Source organism: Oryx dammah, unplaced genomic scaffold (assembly GCF_014754425.2).
Source record: "Oryx dammah isolate SB20612 unplaced genomic scaffold, SCBI_Odam_1.1 HiC_scaffold_21, whole genome shotgun sequence".
Lineage (NCBI taxonomy): Eukaryota > Metazoa > Chordata > Mammalia > Artiodactyla > Bovidae > Oryx > Oryx dammah.
The window spans coordinates 4,646,154-4,668,904 of record NW_024070205.1 but is presented as its reverse complement, the minus strand read 5'-3'; the positions used below and the strand labels follow the sequence as shown (position 1 = coordinate 4,668,904).

The 22,751-nt window shown below is 42.3% G+C and overlaps 1 protein-coding gene across 1 annotated transcript in view; it reads left to right on the top strand.

Annotated features, from left to right (window-relative positions):
- LOC120880384 (protein crumbs homolog 1-like) overlaps positions 1–22,751 on the top strand; it is an 87,627-nt gene that overhangs the window by 62,165 nt on the left and 2,711 nt on the right. The window contains exons 2-3 of the mRNA XM_040263719.1: positions 2,779–3,360; positions 20,951–21,146. Of these exons, the coding sequence (XP_040119653.1) occupies positions 2,779–3,360; positions 20,951–21,146 (778 nt within the window). The remainder of the gene's footprint in view (positions 1–2,778; positions 3,361–20,950; positions 21,147–22,751) is intronic.

Sequence of the window (22,751 nt, the reverse complement as noted above, 5' to 3'; positions counted from 1 at the left end):
AACCCACACCCTCTGCATTAGAAGGCTGTTTTAACTGCTGGACTACCAGGGAAGTCCCAAGATACTTGATTTTTTTGTGCTCCAATTAAACTTTATTTATAAGACAGATGGCAGGTCAGATTTGGTTCACAGGCTAGAGTTTGCTAACTCTTGCTCTAGAGTTTACAATATACATCTTTGACTTATCACAATATGCCTGTAAATAGTACTGTACCTCTTCAAAGTATCTCTTAAGAACTATGCTACAGTTCACTTTCCCTTTTTCCCTCTCTTACTTTCCACTATTATTCCAAGATACTGGATTTCTGAAGGAAGGGGAAAACCATCATTATTACCACTAACAAAATGCAACAAAACAAAACAAGATTGAAAATGTAATTTCATCATATGCCTTTGACAGTGAGAGTTCAGAGAGCAGAATTGCAATATTTATTTCTCTTTTTTTTAGTTTGGACATAGGAACTCTAAGTACTGTAAATGATAGAACTTTTGAATATCTATTTATCTTCCTCCCTATCCTCTGCCCTCTGCCCCGCTCTCAGACCTCTGCCTTCCCACACTTTCATGCTTTTCATACGATTGGCAGAGCAATGCCAAAACCTCTCATGCTTTTTCCTTTTTTCTTCTGAAAATAATGCCATTCCTTCACTTGCATTCATTTAAAAAGACATCTCAGATATATGTATACTTATGGCAACCCACTCCAGTATTCTTGCCTGGAGAATCCCACGGACAGAGGAGTCTGGCAGGCTATCGTCCATGGGGTCTCAAGAGTCAGACACGACTTAGTGACTAAACCACCACCACCACCATGGTTGATTCACGTTATTGTACAGCAAAAGCCAACACAACGCTGTAAACCAACTGTCATCCAATTATCAATAAAAATAAATTAAAAGGCATCTTAAGTACCTTTTCTTCAGTGAGGCTTTCCTGGTAGACTTGCCCTGGACCCTGTGATCACACAGCACCCTTCCTCCCGTGTTGTGTTCTGACATTTCTCCACTCTATTCCAGTAGGTATGCACTGAGCAGATACTATGCAACAGGTAATGTTACAAACCCAGAAAACGCCAGAGACAAGGTCTTCCCGTTTCCTTAGTGGAGCTAGACCTGCAGCGAGGAAAACAGAAAACAAACATGTGCACAGAGAAATAAGCACACTCACATATGTATGGCAAAACCAATACAGAATTGTAAAGTAAAATTAAAAAAAAATAATTAAAAAAAAAGAAAGTAAAACATCCTAAAGGTTTAGAAAAGGGGTTCAGAGAAAGCTTTTCTCAGAAAGTGACACTGTAGCTAAGACATGAACAGCTAGAAGCCAGTCATACATTTGACGATGTGATTGGAAAGCCAGTGCTTGAAAAAAACAACTATGGGGAAAGGATGACTGGTTGAGTTTTTCCATAGGGACTAGAAAAGGTCTGCTCTCAGATCAACCCTCCTGATAACACATAAGCATATGTTAGCCTTCTGTGCACAGGCACTGGAGGGGAACTTTCAGCTGCCAGAAAGACTCCAAGCAAGATAACTGTGAAAACCCTCACTCTTGTGTGATGAACCAGTCAATTGGTATCTTTCCATCTTCCATCACACTCTTGGTGACCAGACCACATTAAAGAGAAGCAATTCTCTTTTTGCAGGAAGAAATTTACCACTTTTACATATTTCTCAAAGTTTTCATGCTACTTTCTTCTGACAGTAATTGATTTATGTCTCCTAAGAGCAGACTATTCATGTCATAATTTTTAAAATTATAAGCCTAGACCATTATCCACTATTATATTAGTGAGGAGTATTGTAAGACAGGAAGTAACAATAAGAGAATGGTGTACTAGATAAATCCATACACAAAAGACAGTGTTTTGTTATCTGATGCAGTTGAGTTGCCAAATCAAACAGCTTCTCAATATACATGATTCAGAAAATAACAATGCTGTGATCATAATATGTGTAGATTCAGGGGAAAATTATACACATGCAGATATCCAGTGAATTTGGAAACGAATCACAGAAGTATTGCTTTCTTGCTGGTCATCATTCCAATTAGAATTTCAAAAGTGTTTCCCTAGAACAGAGAAGCTTTCAGAAATTTGGAAGTCCATACACTTTACATCTGCTTCCTTTCGGTGGGACTTAACCAGTCATCTGTAAGAAGCACAGCATATCTGTTGCTGTGACGATTATAAATAATATATGTTAAACACCTGACATGCTTGGTACACAGAGTAAACCTTAACAAATGGTGTTTTATTTTAATTTTATATTCTCACTCTTCTATACTTTTCTTTTTAGATCACACAAGATCATTGTAATAAAGCAGTCATAAACCAAAGTACTGTATTCATTCAAATATTAGTTTCAGTTAGACCGTATATTCAGAGACAATTTTGTAACTTATCTCCCAGGACATCCCAAAAATCCTCCATGAGAGAATGTGGATTTCAAAATTTAGGGTTTATGGGGAAATTTAACAATTTACCCCATTGCTCAACAGCACTTCTATCTGAGAAAGGAAAATGCAAAAGAAGCAAAGAATCAGAAACCAGCCATTTTTGCTTCTCATTAACAGCAATATGGGAAAAAAGATGACAAATCAGCATTATGACAGAGCTCGGTATCAGACATCAGTTGACAGATTCATTACCAGAAACAGTCAAGTCTGTATTCCATTAATGAGTTCACTTGCAGTGCATGAGGAGCAGAAAGATGGATGTTCTTTAGTTTTATCACCCACCATTTGTTTGCATGCTTCATCTGATGTTTTTCCTTGTAGGTTCCTTTTGCAATAAAAATGACACCAAGTGCGTCTCCAATTCTTGCCAAAACAATTCTACGTGCAAGGATTTCTCAAAAGACAAGAGCTGCCGTTGTTCAGACACAGCCGTTCCCGGGGACAAAGAGTGCGGGGAGGAGGAGGACCCCTGCCTCTCCAGCCCCTGTCCGGAACACGCCACGTGCGTCCGCGTCCCGGGGGAGAGGCGCTCTCTGTGCAGGTGTCCTCCGGGGCACAGCGGGGCCGGCTGTGACCCTGCCGCTGGCCCCTGCGGGCCCAGCTCCTGCCTGCACGGGGGCGTCTGCCACCGGGACTCCGGGCCCCCTGTGTGCGTCTGCCCCGCTGGCTATGCGGGAAGGTTCTGCGAGCTGGACCTCGACGAGTGCGCGTCCAGCCCCTGCCTGCACGGCGCCGTGTGCCGGGACGGAGGCGACGGCTACTTCTGCTTCTGTGTCCCGGGCTATCAAGGCCGGCGCTGCGACGTGGAAGTGGACGAGTGTGTGTCGGAGCCCTGCCAGAACGCGGCCACGTGCCTCAACGAGATCGGACGCTACACCTGCCTCTGCCCGCGCGGGTTCTCCGGTAAGTGGGGGTCCAGTCCGGGGCGAGGAACCTAGCCCTCTGCTTAATGTGATGGAAGCAGAAGAGACCTCGTATGGCCCACCCAACTGCTCCTGAACATGGCCTTGATAGGAGCTCATCAGCAGATAGGGGGCCTTCTTAGCTACTTAAAATCCACCCAGCTTGAGCGTTTGTCGCTGTTATTTTAGATTCAGTCTAGAGTTAGAGGGCTTCTGGGACCTGGGCTTCGGGGTCAAGGCAGTCCAGTCTCCCCATCAGAGCTGACGCCCTTTGTCCCAGGGGCGTGGGCCGCCTGGTGGGAGCTGGCCAGGGATGGACACAGGATGTCGAAGTGTGATAAACACACCAAGGATAGCAAGCTGACTGAGCATGGTGTTTGAGATAAGTCATGATTTTATTATTAAAAAGGCGACTTCTGGCTGAATCTCATGGAAACAGCAAATAATAACTCCGTATATCTATTCACAAAGTTTCTGCTGATGTTGATTTAGTAACAGAGTAACAAGTAGCTCATTCAGTATAAGGCTCCCGCCTGCTCAGTTACTCAGCGTGTCCCACTCTTTGCGGCCCCATGGACTGTAACCTGCCAGGTTCCTCTGTCCGTGGGATTCTCCAGGCAAGAATACTGAAGTGGGTTGCCATTTCCTTCTCCAAGGGATCTTCCCCACCCAGGGATTGAACCCAGGTCTCCTGCATTGCAGGAAGATTCTTTATGATCTGAGCCACCAGGGAAACACAAGAATACTTCAGTGCCCTTCTGCAGGGGAACTTCCCCACCCAGGGATGGACCCGGGTCTCCACACTGCAGGTGAATTCTTTGCCATCTGAGCCACCAAGTAACTATGATTATTTATTACTTCCATAGTAGTTTGCGTCTCTGTTAAAGAATGCCTTATATTCTGTCCTCTTCTTCAGATTATCTGTGTTTTTGTCTCCTCCCACTAAAGTGTTAGTTCTGAAAGAACTAGTTTTCTGTTTATCCTTCAATTCATCAATACTTTGGGAGTATTTATTATACTAAGTTAGTGAATTAAAAAGAGGAGTACTCAGCACAGTGAATCGTGGTGAAATAATAAACTGTTAGTGAATTGTTCTAATTAATTCTTCCTTATGTTTCTGGATACTCTTCCTAGTAATGAAACTGGTGTAAATAGATATTAAAGTAGATTTTACTTTCTCTATTACTTTATGCATATTTTACAATGGTGGAACACATGTCACATGGAAAATTATTTTGTTCAATGTCTTTAAATTATCTAATATGCTAAAAATTACGGGCCTACTAAAGTAGCTCATAAAACAGAACCACCTCATGAAAAACCCTTTGTTCACATTCCATATTATCATGTCCATTCTTTTGAGTTACAGCAATTGAATTTCAATTATTAAATTTTCTAATTTTTTATTGAGGTAACTGGCATAACTACGTTTCATGCACACTGCATTATATTTCCACTGTATACACTACAGTGTGCTCACCATCAAAATCAATTTTATTAGTGTTTGAATAAAAATGAGAAGTAAATTTTTATAGGACTGCTTTTGGGATTGCATCTGTTTATAAAGTCGCATTGGAAAACCACTATAGCTTATTAAGATACTATCTCCTGTTTCCCGCTCCTAGTACAACATCATGAATGGTGACTGAAACGAATAGACATAAAGGCAAATGTTTCAGCCATATAAATTAGTTTTCTAAAACAGCCTTATAATTGCAAAAACATAGCTTGAAAAATTATGTTTTACAGTGTATGTGGTTTTTTTGGTTTTTTTACTTTTACATTTTAATTGAATTGTAAGGTTTCCTTTAAGTGGTCTAAATTTAGGCATAAAAGACGTCAAGGATGTATCCCAAGTGAGAAATGCCTCTTGTGGCCCTTCCTCTGTGCATCTCTGTGTCCTCGTCTCCTCTTCTTACGGGGACACCAGTCTGATTGGAGTAGGGGCCACCTTAACAGCCTCACCTTAGTGACATGCTCTTAGTTCAAGTGTTTGCAGTGGATCATTCTGAAATTGACATCTTCCTTAGAATTAGTCCGATTGACTAATAAACTTTTTTCTTGTTAAAAATGCCTGCAGTATGAGATAAATAGAGCAATAAAAGGGCAGGGAGATGCATGATGAAGTGTGATGAAGCGAAGCAGTATAGGAAAATATCTTAGTTCCTCAAGGGAAATAGATCTTTGAAATAAAAATAATCTTTGGGGAAATAAGAAAAAGCACTGTAATGTATTTCCTGATTTTAAGATGCATCTTTTATTTCACAAACAAAAATGTATGAAAATTTTATTTTTTTATTCAAGAAAATGCCTTAGTATGTGGAGAGTAGTTAATACATGGAAACTAGTTAGAAAGCATTGCAATACCAGGCATAAGACATTAGGACCAGCCTGGATGAGGGACTAAAGGCAGGTAAGGAAAGAACAGGTGTCCACGTCATTAGGAAGAAGACTTCCTGACATTATCACAGCCAGAATATTTTCAAACTTATTTTACCCACAAAAAACTTGAAATCTCTAATATAAAAATGAGAATGCATTAAATATTCAATTGCCATTTCCAGCTTAATGAATTTATAATCTGTTTCAGTCTTTCTCAAATCTTAGCATGTAACAGACGCACCTGAAGAGTTTAGTAAAATACAGCTTCCAGCTCAATAGATCCAAAGTGAGGTCCAAGAGCATGCATTTGTAACAAGCTCCTCCGCGGTGCTGCTGCTGCTGGTTTGGGAACCACACTTTGAGAGAACACTGATGTAAACAATTAAATGGATTGTCACGTGACATCTTTGATTCTTCTTTTACAAAGCCTGTAAGACAAGGATCAACCCAAAGTAGTTATACATGCATTTTTATATACTTATATTTTATTTTTTATATAGGGAACTTCCCTGGTGACTCAGACAGTAAAGAATCGGCCTGCAATGTGGGAGACCTGGGTTTGATCTCTGGGTTGGGGAGATCCCCTGGAGAAGGAAATGGCTACCCACTCCAGTATTCTTGCCTGCAGAACCCCATGGCCGGAGGAGCCTGGCGGGCTGTTGTCCATGGGGTTGCAAAGAGCCGGACACAGCTGACACATACACACTTATGTCTTTCTTTCTAAACGCAGCACATGTATGACCTGCACAGGCATATGTATGTGCGTGTAGACAGTTTGTTTGTTTGTTTGTTTTTTTAACTAGAAAAAGTTCCAGATAAATGATATGGGCAAAAATAAATATTTGTTGAATTCATTCAGTCATTAGTGAATGACTTCAGAGTTTTTTTTTTTTTAATTTGTGTTGAAGTATAATTTGCACTGTTATGTTAGTTTCAGGTGTATAGCAAAGTGATCCACCTTTTTGATGGATCATTTTCAGATTCTTTTCCATTCATTATAGGTGATTAGAAGATAGTGAATATAGTTCCTTGTTGTATACAGTAGGTCCCGGTTGTTTTTCTCTTTTATATGTAGTTTTGAGTATCTGTTAATCCCAAACTTGTTGCAGAGTTTTGAGCAGAGGACTGGAAAGGTTCGACTTGCATTTCAACAAAATCACTCTGCTCCTTGAGCTAAGGATACATTGAAGGGAGAGGTTAGGGTAGAATTAGAGTGCCAATGGAGGGTAATATAATAATCCAAGCAAATGGACCATTATTGGAGAGGAAAGAGGGAAAGAGAAGTATCATAGTTTAACACCACCGCCTTTTTTCCTTTAAAGTTTAGGACAGAAATGAACACTAAAGGGTCACGAATGATGCAAACAAGATGAGCACACGCCTTCCCTGGCCTGCTTCCTTCTGCCCTCTGGTGGGAAATCCAGATTATCCGGCACAGGTCTCCCCTTCACAATAGTTGTAGCCACAGGGAAGCCCCCCTTGGAGGCTGGCGGATAAACCATGTTATCATGCAGCTTCTTTCGGGGCACCTGAAACTTACTCTACTTCTCCACATGACATGATACAGATGCTACTTACTTAAAATCTCCTGTAAGACTATAAGACCTTCTCTCTCTCTCTCTCTTTTTTTTTTTATAATTCTTCATGTTCTTCTCTAAGCTTTTTCCAATAGTCCTCCAAAGGTAGCCAACTCTGACACTGCCGTTAAGTGGCATTTATCACAGGCATAATCTGAACTTCAGTCAATGTGGAGATTCGCACCTAGGCTTGATGCTCCATCTGTTCTTAACGTATTTTTGTTCAGGTAAATCACTTTGAAGCTATGGTGAATCAAATGTGTGATCAAATGGTCATGAAAATAATTTGGGGAACATAAAAGTATTATGTAAAATATAATCTTATTTCATGATAAATATTATTTTTATGACCATTACTATTGAAAGTTTTTTGTTGAAAGTGTAATCCTATTTACAAAATTAAGACATGAAACTTAATGAACTTATATCCATTACCAGGAATAATTTTCTTAGATAGCCCATATTTATATAAATATCTGAGGCACCAGTTTAAAGAACACTTAAATATTGATTCTGTGAGCACCTACCTAGACACTTCAAATTTTACTCACCGTATAATATACCCGTAAGAATTATCTTTCAAACCCAAAAGGCAAATAATGTGTAAGAGCCTAAAGAGAAATTCTGAAATTCACAGGCTATATCTTTATTTTATCAAAGGAAAATGGTGGTTTTCCTATAGGCTCTTAATTGTGAAATTGAACAATTTTTGGTAGGGTCATGCAGAGGCAGTTAAATACTGCTCAGGGCTTTGCTCAGGAACAGAACCATTCGAAATAGTTTTCATGAGAAATGTGGTTTCTTGCAGTTGACAGATGTTTGTTGAATGAGAGCACAAAGTAACAAATGCAATTTGCTCAGAAAATATTCATCACAGTTTTGTGAGGCACTGGACACTGTGCCAGACCACGAAGACCTAAAGATGGCTAAGACAGAATTTATCCCTGACAAAATGCTCACAGCCTATTCAGGGAGAAGGCATGTGAACAAAAATTACAGTCTCTCTCTGCACAGAGTGCTGGGGAAGCAGGAAGAAAGATGCCACTCAGAGTCAGGGAACACTCTGGAGAAAAAGTGGTCCATGAGCAGGGCAGGGTGCACCAGCTCCGGGATGTGGAGCTGAGACGCTTGTCTCTGGCTACATTTATTGTTGTTTTTGTGTGAGTCACAGCGAGCTGAGAGCAAGGCGGAGGGCTGCGGCGGCGTTTTAGAAAGAGGTGGCGTCTCTCCTGTCGTGTTTGCTGACAGTTGGCCTGTGGTCCAGCTGGCAGTGTGGACAGCGTGCTCCATCCTAAACGCCCCCCCTCTCCGGCTCTCCTCTCAGTGCCTTGCAGCTGTGTGCAGATGTGCGGGTCTGAGAGAGGAGGGTGCGGCCATACAGCTGCCAGCATGCAACGTGGGGAATGGGACACAGGATTCCAGGCCCAGCTTGGACCTTCTCCAGTGGCCTGATGACGGTAAACAACGAGAGTTCTGAGTTTCCATTTCCTCACTTTAACAAATAAACATCATATTAGCACCTAATGTCAGGTTCTTGATGAGAATGAAATGATTTAGTGACAATATTTCCATAAACTATTTAAGGGTGTGTGTATGCTGGTTGTCACTATTTTAACATCTTCAATATTGCTACTGCTACCAAAGCTGTTACACAACCCTGACCAATGCATTTTGCAGGTATCATTTTCTTATATGTGAACTGCTTTCATTTTGAATAGATTAGAATCATACTCAAGAATGGGTTAACTGAGGTCATAGTCCCAGGACTCTATGAGTTTAAACTGGAATATTATGATGTGTCTAGGCAAGAATTTAATTTCTGAAACTGTTATATCATAAAATAAAGGAATTAAGGATTTGTTAATATTATAACATTTCAAATACTCAGGAATAACAATTATCAAGAAAGATAATTGTTACAATTACAGGATTATCATTACAGAAGGCTGAAATGTATTGGCATCATTGATTACCCATAAGGCCTTTGACTGTGTGGGTCACAAAAATTCTGGAAAATTCTTAAAGAGGTGGGAATACCAGACCAGCTTACCTGTCTCCTGAGAAACCTGTATGCAGGTCAAGAAGCAACAGTTAGAACTGCACGTGGAACAATGGACTGGTTCAAAATGGGGAACGGAGTACGTCAAATTTGTATATTGTCACCCTGCTTATTTAACTTATATGCAGAGTACATCATGCAAAATGCTGGGCTGGAGGAAGCACAAGCTGGACTCAAGACTGCCAGGAGAAATATCAGTAACCTCAGATATGCAGATGACACCACCCTCATGGCAGAAAGTGAAGAGGAACTGAAGAGTCTCTTGATGAAAGTGAAAGAGGAGAGTGAAAAAGCTGGCTTGAAACACAACATTCAAAAAGCTAAGATCATGGCAGATCATGGCATCTGGTCCCATCACTTCATGGCAAACAGATGGGGAAACAATGGAAACAGTGATAGACTTTATTTTCTTGGACTTCAAAACCACTGTGGACAGTAACTGCAGCCATGAAATTAAAAGATGCTTGCTCCTTGGAAGAAAAGCTGTGACAAGCCTAGGCAGCATATTAAAAAGCAGAGACATCACTTTGCAAACAACGATCCAAGTAGTCAAAACTATTGTTTTTCTGGTAGTTATTTGTATGGATGTGAAAGTTGGATCATTAAGAAAGCTGAGTGCCAAAGAATTGGTGCTTTTGAACTGTGGTGCTGGAGAAGACTCTTGAGAGTCCCTTGGACTGCAAGGAGATCCAACCAGTCAATCCTAAAGGAAATCAACCCTGAATATTCATTGGAAGGACTGATGCTAAAGCTGAAGCTCCAATACTTTGGCCACCTGATGCAAAGAGCCAACTCAGTGGAAAAGACCCTGATGCCAGGAAAGATTGAGGGCAGGAGGAGAAGGGGGTGACAGAGGATGAGATGGGTGGATGGTATCATGGACTCAATAGACACGAGTTTGAGAAAACTCCAGGAGCTATGGAAGGACAGGGAAGCCTAGTGTGCTGCAGTCCATGGGGTCACAAAGAGTCGGACATGACTTAATAACTGACAACAGCAACAGATAATAATACATAATAATAATATGTAATAAGTAAATATGATTAATAAAAGAATACATCTATTTTCATGTTTTATCAGGGTTAAATTCATCACTGATAATGACATTGGTTTCATATAAGATAAGAATGGAAACCTCTGCAGCTAAAATATAACACAATACCAAGGCACTGTTGACTGTCCATGATGGGTTCTAGAAGTTAAAAATGTGAGGTGGCACCGAGCAGCCTTGGAACTGATGAAACTCGATTGTCTCTCAGAGACGAGTCCTAAGCTTGTAAAGTCTACTTTAAGCAAATGCTTTTTTAAAAAGTGTGTTAATACGTTTTGGTATCCTTAGAAAAGGTGTGTCTAAATGCACAAGCCAGAAATCTTATTGGATACAAATTCAAAGTGCTCCCATTGAAAATAAAACTCCCAGTTCTAATCTCTCCTGTTTGTGTGTGTTAAGTTGCTTCAGTCGTGTCTGACTCTTTGCCATCCTATGGACTGTAGCCCACCAGGCTCCTCTGTCCAAGGGACTCTCCAGGCAGTAATAGTGGAGTGGGTTACCATGCCCTCCTCCAGGGGATCTTCCCGACCCAAGGACTGAACATGTATCTCTTTATGTCTCCTGCTTTGGCAGGTGGGCTCTTTACCACTAGCGCCACCTGGGAGGCCCTTAATCTCTCATAATATCTTGCTAAGTGTTATTATGGTAGCTTGACACTTTGAATCAGAGCAGGAAGTCACACAGACTCTTCATCGCTCCAGGAGGTTAAAAGATTATAAGTGACATGTAGAAACCCAGGCCTCTACCGTGAACCATAGTTGTAATGGAAACGTGTGCTCCATACCTCTGTGCTGATGCTGGCTGCAGAGGCGCTCTCATGGCTGTTGGAACTGACGCACTGTGCATCGCTCCTTCAGAACCCAGGAATGGCATACAGGAGTCTTACTCAAGAGCAAGCTGTGCACAGAGCCCTGTTAGTTACTGAGCATACTGGGTGAACAGTGGGTTTTACAAGGAAGGAGAACAGCTGTTTGCAGTTGAGGGGTGTGAGAGATGGTGGGCTGCAAGACCATCCTTGTAGGTGGCTCCAGCAGTGTCCATATCTTTTAGAAGCTTCTGTAGCGTTCCAAGACAACATGCTTTTTCCTGGGAAGAAACTATTTTTAAAAATTAACACAGACCATGGTAAAAGCAGATCTGTCTCTTATAAAGATCACTCCTAGAAAAGAAATGTAGAGAGAGATTTGGAAGAGAGAAGCCGGCAGTCAGACAGGATGAGAGATGGTGAGCAGGGTCTGGGCAAGTTTACAGCGATGAGGATGGCACTTTACATCCATTTCTAAGGGAGGAGTGACGGGATTTGATGGCTAAATAGAGCATGGGAAATAGCAAGGAAGATCATGGTAATTCCTGGAAAACTGGCTTGAGTGACCCGGATGATAACCCCCATTCACCGGCAGGGGTGGGAGAGAGGGTGGACGGAGGAGTAGGGGGGTCAGAGAGGGTGGACGCAGGAGTAGAGGGGTCAGAGAGGGTGGACGGAGGAGAGAGAGTTGATATTTGGAATTGCTGAATGATGCCTGTGAGATAGTTGTGGGGACATCCTAGAGATGGTTGGATTCAGAAGGGCAGTCTGGCTCAAGTTACAGATCTAAATCATAGTTTCTGAGAAGATGTTAAAGGGAAAGACTGCTTCCTGATTTCCCTGAGAATGGTCGCTTGCTTCTCCCCCCAGCCCCCATAGTCTTTTCTCAAATGCAAGTAAGTAAAACATTTTTAAAATTTTTTTCCAGTGCACCTTTAATTTGTTGGCCTTTGCTAGAACTTGGCATTTTTTGTTTGAAAGCACTTTCCACACAGCCCTTATTAAAGAGTTCCTTCCTCTCTCCTTGAGTCTCGGGGCCAAGAAGGAAGTTGACTTTCTCAGCCCACTGCTCCTGGAAGACCGTCCTTTAGTTCATGACTCTCTTGTCTTCCTCGTAAGCTATTCCTTTCCTAATCCTGACTCTGCTACTTTCTAGCTTTTTGATTTTGTTTAAATTAACTTCTCTGGGCTGCAGTTTCATCCTTGATAAAATGGGCATCATAGTAGTACCTCATGGATAGTTTTTTGACAAACAAAATCAGATCATGCAAATGAAATGCTTAGCACAGTATCTGATGTGAAATAAACTCAGTGAATGCCAGCTGTTACCATTAATAACAGGCAAGGATCTTTGTCTTCAAAGCAGTTGTGGGATATAAGCAAGTAACAAATAAGTGAAATATAACAGTGGATAGTCTGTGGAACCCAGGAGGCTGGAAAGAGGAAGGAAAATGAGCAAGACTTCATTGAGGATGGGACATTTACCAGAAGCCTTAAAGGATGACTTTATCAGGTAGATAGGTGGGAAAGAATTTTCCAGAAGAGGGAGAGAGAGCAGTGTGTCTAAACTTGAGTGAGGGTAGAGGGACCTAGTGGGTTTGAGAAAAAGCAAATGGCCTCATAGGACTAGAATGTAGAAGGGTGATAGAATTGTCATGGGAAAAGAACTTGGAAATATTACAAAGATGTTTTGGTACCAGAGTAAGTTTTTGGTTTCTAAATCCATTTAGCAGCTATTGCAGAATTTTATGGGCCAAGCTTTTAGAATTTCTTGAGCTTCTTATTTTCGGTGACCCCCATCTCTATTCCACTATAACCATACAACAACACAACTTCAGGTCAGAGCCTGCCCTCGTTCAAAAGGTTTTACCACCCAAATGCCCACAACTAAACTTCCTGTTTCCTTGCTTCTATTGAAATCTCCCTTCAGCTCTAGCAGAAGCTCCGTCTCCTGGCCTCTCTGCTTTTGTGCCACCCATCACTCTTTCCCTGTCTTGCTGTCTCCCCAGCCAGCCTGGGATTTGTGCCACGCTGTGCCGTGCTCAGACACTCAGTTGTGTCTGACTCTTTGTGACCCCACGGACTGTGGCCCGCCAGGCCCCTCTGTCCACGGGATTCTCCAGGCGAGAACACTGGAGTGGGCTGCCATGCCCTCCGCCAGGGGAGCTTCCTGACCCAGGGATTGAACCTGGGTCTCTCATGTCTCCTGAATTGGCAGGTGGGTTCTCCACCTCTACGGCCACCCAGGAAGACTGGGCTTCCTGGGGAGCTGCTTTAACAATGAGCCTCTTTCCTTAACTTTCTTGTCCTTGACCTGCAATTAGTATTCTGCAGCTTTCCAGACCTGGGAATCCCCATTGCCTGCTTTCTTTTTTAATTAATTAATTAATTTATTTTTTATTTTACTTTACAATTCTGTATTGGTTTCTTTTCTCCCGCTTTAAGGGCTGTTGAGCCACCTCAGATATTAGCTGCCTGTGGTTAGATAGCTAGTATTTTTCGTGTGTGTATGCGTGTGTGCTCAGTTGTGTCTGACCCTTTATGACCCCATGGACTGTAGCCCACCAGGCTTTTCTGTCCACGGGATTTTCCAGGCAAGAATACTGAAGTGGGTTGCCATTTCCTACTCCAGGGGATCTTCCCAACCCAGGGATCAAACCCACGTCTCCTCCACTGGCAGGCAGACTCTTTCGCACTATGCCACCTGGGAAGCCCCTAGTATTGTTCAGCAGGTTACTCCTTGGAAGAAAAGTTATGACCAACCTAGATAGCATATTCAAAGGCAGAGACATTACTTTGCTGACTAAGGTCCATCTAGTCAAGGCTATGGTTTTTCCAGTAGTCATGGATGGATATGAGAGTTGGACTGTGAAGAAAGCTGAGCGTCGAAGAATTGATGCTTTTGAACAGTGTTGTTGGAGAAGACTCTTGAGAGTCCCTTGGACTGCAAGGAGATCCAACCAGTCCATTCTGAAGGAGATCAGCCCTGGAATTTCTTTGGAAGGAATGATGCTGAAGCTGAAACTCCAGTACTTTGGCCACCTCATGCGAAGAGTTGACTCATTAGAAAAGACTCTGATGCTGGGAGGGATTGGGGGCAGCAGGAGAAGGGGACGACCGAGGATGAGATGGCTGGATGGCATCACTGACTTGATGGGCGTGAGTCTGAGTGAACTCCGGGAGTTGGTGATGGACAGGGAGGCCTGGCGTGCTGCGATTCATGGGGTCGCAAAGAGTCGGACATGACTGAGCTACTGAACTGAACTGAACTGAACTGTAGATTTTTAAAATCATATTTAATACGGTGGCTGCTTCACGCTTTTCCGGTTTCTAGCTCCTGTTCTCTCAGCATCACATCTGTATTTAACTGAGTTGGAAGCTATCCCAGATTCCCTGGCAAATTTATCTTTGCTTCCAATTACTTTTCAAAATTTTTAAAAATTCTACCTACTTGGAGAAATCAAGGCAGGAACACTGGAAAGAACAAATGACTGGACCGTCCCTACCCTTCACTGAGCATTGGCTTTATCCAGCCTCACTCGGAGGTGGAGAGCAGCATGCAGTCCTGGGCGGTCTGCCCGCAAACCCACGTTCTTCTTCTTACCGGTGATGAGGGCAGAGGAAAGGGGGGAGAAGGAAAGTGAGAGCCTCAGGGACAATTTTTATAATTCTCTTACCTGGTCTTATAAAGCAGTAATTACTTCACTTACCAGAAAAGCATTGGCAGTTTTTTCAGGCTTGCACAAGCATTCTCCATAGAATCATTCACCTCCATATATTCAGGTTTCATGTAGTTTTCTCTGTTTGCCCATTCTGTGGTGTGGCAGCCTGGGAATTATGGTGGCCTGATGTGTTTTCCTAGTTCTAAAAGGAAAAACAGGATACTCACAGCCTCTTTCCTGGGTCCCAGCATGTGTCTAGGGTCCCATCCTATCCCCAGCTCACCGAGGATAAAGGTGAGAAGTCTAAGGTTCTCCTCCACCTGCATTTCTGCTGTATCTTTGAACCTCAGTTTCTCTCCTTTAATCTGAAGGTTGGACCAAACCCTGAAGAGTTCTGCTTGTTTGAATGTGCTCCTCTTAATATTTTCTATCCTAGGTCTGCATATCAATAGAGATTTGGTTAGGAAAAAAATTCATTCTATGTATTTCAGATATGAGGAGTTTCATACGGGAATTAAAGGCTTGTATGCAGAACAGGCAATACAATTTGTAAGCCCTTAATTCCTAGATGAGGACAGAGATCGTGGTGATGGTTCCATAAACCAAAGGATGTCAGAGACTGGCAGCCAAGCCCCAGAAGCAGGGGGAGGCCTGGAGTAGAGTCTTCCCCCTACAAAGAGCCAGCCAGTCCTGATGACACCTCCATCTCAGACTTGGAAACTGTGAGAGAACAAATTTCCGCTTTTTAAGCCACTTGATTTCCAGGAGTTTGATGTTGTTCAGTCGCTCAGTCGTGTCCGACTCTGCAAGTCCATAGACGGCAGCACGTGGGCTTCCCCGTTCTTCACCATCTCCCAGAGTTTGCTCAAGCTCCTGTCCGTGGAGTGGGTGATGCCGTCCGAACCAGGCCAGAATACTGGAGTGGGTTGCTATTCCCTTCTCCAGGGGATCTTCCCGACCCAGAGGTGGAACCCAGGTCTCCTGCACTGCAGGCAGATTCTTTACCATCTGAGCCTCCCAGGAAGCCCTGGCAAACTCATACAGGGCCCTTCTAGGTGCAAGGCCCTGAGTGACAGCAAAGGTCACATGCCATGAATTCCAGGAGACTGGCCCTGCTTGTCAGATGGCTGGGGCAGGGGGAGTCACAGAAATTCCCAGGAAAGATCTTCACCAAAGCACTGCAGTGAGGGTTCTTGAAAGCTCCCCGGAAGGTGCTGCAGCTCTGAAGGATCTCTGGGGAAGTTCCCAGACACCCCATCCTGCAGCCGTGGGAACAAGTGGTCTCTAGACTCTCCGGGGAGCTGCTGGGAAGCCTACCTGCCCCCGTGAGTCCCAGCTTCTCTCCCACCTCCCGAATCCCAAAGTGCCTCAAGCCAGGAACTCAAGCCGGGAACTGCATGGAGAAGGGAGTCTGAGGGCACCTGTGTCCTGACGTCTCTCTGTTGCAGGGCAGGTGGTCTTGGGAAGGGGTGATCTCAGCGCTGCGTGGACAGCAGGCTTCCCGGTGCCCTTGGACTGACGCTCTCTGCCCTTGAAGTTTGGACGTCACTTTCCTTGGGTTCTAACAAAACTGCCTTCACACCCCCTACCCCCCACCAGGCAAGGATGTCTTTTCACAAGGGCGAGGTCGGGGCGGAGGCAGGAGCAGCGCTGGCCTTTCTCTTGGCCTTAGGGCTATGAAGTGAGATCTCTCTGAAGTGAACTCTCCTCCCTCCAGGGAATATGACCTTTCCATATAAGGAAAAGGGGAAAAAAATTGATGTAGGAAGTAAGCAAGAAGAGGAGAGAAGGAGGACTTGAGAAGGGAAGAGACAATCAAATCCAGAAGCCTTTGAAGAGACTAAAGGAGAACCCACCGAAAGCATCGCCAAAACCAAGAGATGGAGTGCTTTTTTTTGCTTTAAATTAATTACAGAAGAATGCGAGGAGCATCTTTAGATTATTTGCCAAGAACGGTGCTTCTCCACCAAAGCCAGTGTGTCAACATGGGAATCTCTCATCCTTTTTCTTTTCTGCTACTGTTGTTTGGCCACTCAGCCATGTCCGACTCTGCGAGCCCATGGACTGCAGCACACGAGGTCTCCCTGTCCTCCCCTAAATGCATGCGATTTCAATCCTTCTTTGAAATTTATATCTTTAAAAATATTTGGTTGTGAGAGAATGTCTGAACTGCCTTTGACAGCTAATGGAAGTCACGCAGTTCAGAGTGGAACTCTCCGTGACTGTCAGGAATCCGTGATGTAACACCTTAGTCATTTGTGTATACGTAGCTATGTATACGTAGTAACTGTGTAAGTTATAGTGCGTCCCCGAACCTAATAAAGTCAGACGGTTTGTTTCCTGTCCTGTACATTTTTCTGTTGATGCAGAGTTCCTTTTATTTGTGTTTTTATCCCAACCTTTCTACTTTCCTTTCATATAGAAAAAAAAAGTGAAAGTGAAAGGCTCTCAGTCGTATCTGACTCTTTGTGACCCTATGGACTATACCATCCATTGGAATTCACAGAACTATAAACCAAATCGAACAGACTGGTTCAGCTCCTGGAGGAGTTTTTGTGAAAGAATTTAACGTTATGAATTTTCCTTTTCTTAGACAATTAGCCACAGAAGGCTACTAGGTAGCTGCAATCAGTTTCTGTTGCTACGTAGGGTTACAATGACAGGGCCCCATACTCAGGGACACTGTTTACAAAGTGAATGTCTCCAGACAGACTGGACCACACTGTTCAGGTATGGTTTTGAAGGTCAATTAACTATCTATACTTGAGGGCTGTATGCGTGAAACAGTAAACATCCAAATGAAAACTGAAGATCATAGTTAGTTTTCCAGATGTTTCAGCTATGAAGGCAAGCATCTGGAAATACAGAAACATCTGGATGACTGACTGTGCTCATCACTTTTCATCCAGCTGCTTTGGCAGCACTCAGACGGAGACCAAATCACTTTTTCTTTTCTTCCCGTATCAGTACCACTGAAAAGCGGTGATAAGAATCACATTGTTAAGTAATATTAAGAGTGATAAGACATATCAAATAAATCCAAAGCAAATCTTTTTTTGTACTGCAATTGAATTTAAGCTTTTGAAACACGTTCTTATACATGCATCAGGATCACTTAAGAGCTAAAGTATTTGAATGACATTGTTATAAATGGAGCTGCAGTGTCTAAAATAATGGTTTCTAATTTATTTATCTTATTTCTTAAGCAATAGGAAGTAACCTCAGTGTATAACAGATATATGAATTTTATTCACATTGTGAAATAAAATTTAGGAAGGTGTTAACAAGTTTTAAACCACTTATTTGGCTTTATATGTTAATGGTTTTTAGTAAATATAGATGACTAAAATACCAAAAGACGTAATCCAAAGCTATTAGGATGTGAGAGTTGAACCATAAAGAAGGTTGAGTGCTGAAGAACTGATGCTTTTGAATTGTGCTGGAGAAGACTCTTGAGAGTCCCTTGAACAACAAGGAGATCAAATCCTAAAGGACATCAATCAATCCTAAAAGACATCAACCCTGAATATTCATTGGAAGGACTGATGCTGAAGCTGAGGCTCCAATACTTTGGCCACCTGATTTCCGAAAAGCTGACTTACTGGAAAAGACTGATGCCAGGAAAAATTGAGGGGAGGAGGAGAAGGGGATGACAGAGGATGAGATGGTCAGATGGCCTCACTGACTAGGTGGACATGAGTTTGAGTGAACTCTGGGAGATGGTGAAGGGCAGGGAAGCCAGCAAGCTGCAGCCCATGGGGTCACAAAGACTTAGCATCTGAATAACAAATATTTAAAAAATAATTATATGAAACATTTCTAAAAGAATTGATCATTTATATCTTTCATATATTCTTAAAAAATAAAAAAGGTATGTGTAATTGTATTATTTTACATGGCAGAAATAAAGATACCAAAGCACTGCTGAAAAACTGCTTCAGAGATAGAACGAGAACACTGGTGTGTAGTGGTCAGTTCAGGGGTCTTTCCCTTCACCTTGAGTTTGGTTGCGAACCCATGGACTGTAACCCATCAGGCTCCTCTGATCATGGGATTCCCGAGGTGAGAACACTTGAGTGGGTTTTCCTTTCCCCTCTGGAGGATCTCCCCGCCCAGGGGTTGAGCCTACATCTCCCGCATTGGCAGGCGACTTCTTTACCGCTGAGCCACCAACCTTCCTAATGCCAAATAAAACTAACAGAGAAATTCCCATTTGCAGGCCGGGTGAGAAATAGCCAGGCCTCAAATAGGGATACTTAGGTACTTTGGGAAGGTCAGGTACACACTGCTATATTTTAAATGGATAACCAACAGGGACCTATTGTATAGCACAGGGAACTCTGCTCAATGTCATGTGGTAGCCTGCATGGGAGGGGGCTTTGCAGGAGAATGGATATGTGTATATGTATGGCTGAATCCCTTTGCTGTCCACCTGAAACTATCACAGCATTGTTAATTGGCTATATTCTGATATAAAATAAAAAGTTTAAAGTTTGAAAAAAATGGCAAGCCACTTACCTACAACAGATACTATTCTACAACTTTCCATTTTTACTGCTGTAAAATTTAAATTCTTTTTCTTCTCAAAAACCACTCAAAGTTAACATGCTGGCATCTCTTTTTGGGTCAGCATTTGTAGAGTCTAGTCACAGTTGTAAATGTCAGGTGGTGTTGGAATATCCTATTTCATTTTCTGTCAGAAAAGAGGACAAAAAAATCGAATAACTACTAAAAACCTCTGAGTTCTTGAGAAATTCCTCTATAATTTTAATTCATAATTTGTTATCCTAGGGAATAGGCCCGGGAATAACAATGAGCAAATATAGATAGCCCCCTGTTGTATCTTTTAAAACCTATATGCACATTTGATTATTGTGTATCAAATACTATTTCAGCTTCCCAGGTGGCACTAATGGTAAGAACCTGCCTGCTAATGCAGGAGACGTAAGAGACACAGGTTGAATCCCTGGGTCAGGAAGATCCTCCAGGGTAGGAAATGGCAAGCCACTTCAATATTCTTGCCTGGAGAATTTCATGGTCAGAGGAGCCTGGCAAGCTACAGTCTATGGGGTCACAAAGAGTTGGACATGACTAAGCATGAATGTACCATCAAATGTTATTTAGACAGATTCAGTAGAATACTTTGTGATCTCAGTGTGACTACTTTTGAAAGTCTTAAACTTAGCTTGCTTAGAAAATAATCTTCACCTACTATTTGGGGAGGGGGAAAATACAGATTTTTTAAAATGTAATTTTACCTTAAAATGAAGTAGCTTTTAATAATAGCACTAAATACGTTGAGTTTAAGTCACGAATGGATTTTCTATTTAAAAGCAACATTTTACAGTGGTATAGAAAATGTAAATATTTCTATGTAAAAAGGATACTAGGGAAATAATTGCACATTGTACAATAAATAAATATTTGTGGAAAGAGAAAGTACCTTTTTTCTCTAGCAAATATGTAGTATACTCCAGGTATTATCTTAGGCACTTTAGAACACATTGCAATTGTAATAAGTATCCTATGGGGTAATTACAACTATTGGTCCCATTTTTCAGGTTAAGAAACTGAGATTAGGAAAGATAAAGCAACTTTCCCAAGGTCACACAACTAAAAGAGGCTTTGACAAGATTCCAATCCAGGCCATTTGGCTTTGGAGTCTGAGCTTTTACCCACTGTTCAGTGTGATGCCTAATTAAACTAAGTGTTTAAAAATAATTTAAAGACATTGGCCAGTCCCTTTCAGGCTTCCAACAAAAGTACAGTAAACAATTACTTTGTTCTAAAAATGATTTGTTTCCACGGACTAAAAAGCCACAAGCTGTTGCAGGCGATGGTTCTTTGTAAGTGACAGCTGCTCTGCTTTGTGAACTTCCCGCAAGCCTGCCAGAAAGTTAATATCAATTACAATTAAGGAGGAAAATTATTTTGGGCAACATCACATTTGACAAGAGCTTTGGCAAACAAAGCATTGCCAAAGAGCGAAAATGTTAACACTTTGCTAAAACTTTTCCTTTTTTTTTCTCCCTCCCGTGCCAACTTTTGAATAAAGGTATAAACTGTGAACTGGAAGTTGATGAGTGTTGGTCCCAGCCCTGCCTCAATGGTGCCACTTGTCAAGACGCTGTGGGGGCCTACTTCTGTGACTGTGCCCCGGGATTCCTGGGCAATCGCTGTGAGCTCAACACGGATGAGTGTGCCAGTGGGCCGTGTCTCCATGGCGGGCTGTGCGTGGATGGAGCCAACAGGTACGCTTTCTCCCGAGAGCACTCACTGGCCAGAAGCTACTGCACCACCTCTGGTAAATCTGGAGATCTCACATCCCCAGCTTAACATTTTCAGAGTGCTTTTTATGCTTCAAGTGATTCAAGGTTGTAGCAGTCACGCTTTATTAAAAAATGCATCCTTTGAGGGCCCCTGTCTCAAGAGAGAGCATTTTCCAAGTCATTCTTGTAACAGTTTAGAATTTCTTCTGTTGTAGAAAAGTGCCAGTCTTCCACATCGAAGAAACAAAGGGGAATCTACCTTCCCTATCTGTGGTAGATGTGAAAACAAAGCTGGAGTTATTCTGTATGTGAATGTAAGATTGTACTTTTGAAATGACAAGCATATAAATCAAGTGGTGAAAAAGAAATCCTTTAGGAATTTTATCTAAACAGTGTTGGCAAGGGCAGTGATATTAAATTAATTATGTCTTGAATTTCTAGTTGTTTAGGGAATTAGGTGAGTACTTTTGAGCCAGCAGAGTGATGTTCCAAATTAGAGTCCAACATTGACTTTTCAGCAGAAACAAAACCAAAACAATAAATCGCATCTTAATATAAGGCATATAATAAATTTGGGTGATGGTAGTTGAATTCATATAAGATATGTTTTGGAAGAACTTTCTAACACTTAGTTAAAGCACAGGCATTGAGTTATCAAACACTTGAGTTTTAACTGCTTAGCGCTTGGCGGTGTCTTCACATATCCTCTGGCGGCTCAGTGGAAGGCAAGGTGGGCCTTAAAACTCCCCCTCGACAACAAAGAGTCTAAAGTTTGGAGAAGTCAGGGGACCCCCACAGGTTCATACAGTTAATTCTTTGCAAAGGAGGACTAGAATCCAATTTTATTTAATAAATAAGATATAATTTATCCCACATCTGAATTTCAAAATGTGTCAGATTCAAAAGGGGGAGCAATAAAAGTCTTGTGTGCTTCAAATATATCCAGGAAAACAATATATTTTAAGTAGAACAATGTGGTAGAACACCTCTTTTGTAGACTCTGAGTGTGATCCAGGCTTTGCCTGTGATTTTCACTTATACCCACTTCGTTCTCCAGTGCCGATAATCTTCACATCTGGAGACTGGTAACTGGGAAACACATGAACAGACAGACCAAAGCAGCGGTTCCCACACAAGTGCTCCGGGAAAGAGGAGGCTCTCCCAGCCAGGCCTCACTGTTTCCAGGAGGCGTCAGGACAGAAGTCACACAATGCTTTTGATACCTGCATGTATGCATGCTAAGTAGCTTCAATCGTGTCCGACTCTGTGAAACTGTGGACTGTAGCCCACCAGGCTCCTCTGTCCATGGCATTCTCCAGACAAGAATACTGGAATGAGTTGCCATGCCCTCCTCCAGGGGATCTTCCTGACCCGGGGATCGAACCCGTGTCTCTTTTGTCTGCTGCTTTGGCAGACAGGTTCTTCACCACTAGTGCCACCTGGGAAGCCCTTTGATGCCTTTGGAAACACAAACAGAACAAGGCTAAACCTGCTTCCGGCTGGCTTTACTTTCACCGGAGTATGTGCTGTGAATACTCTTTCTACTGTATCCATAGCTCTCTCATTACCTAAAATTTGAGATCATCT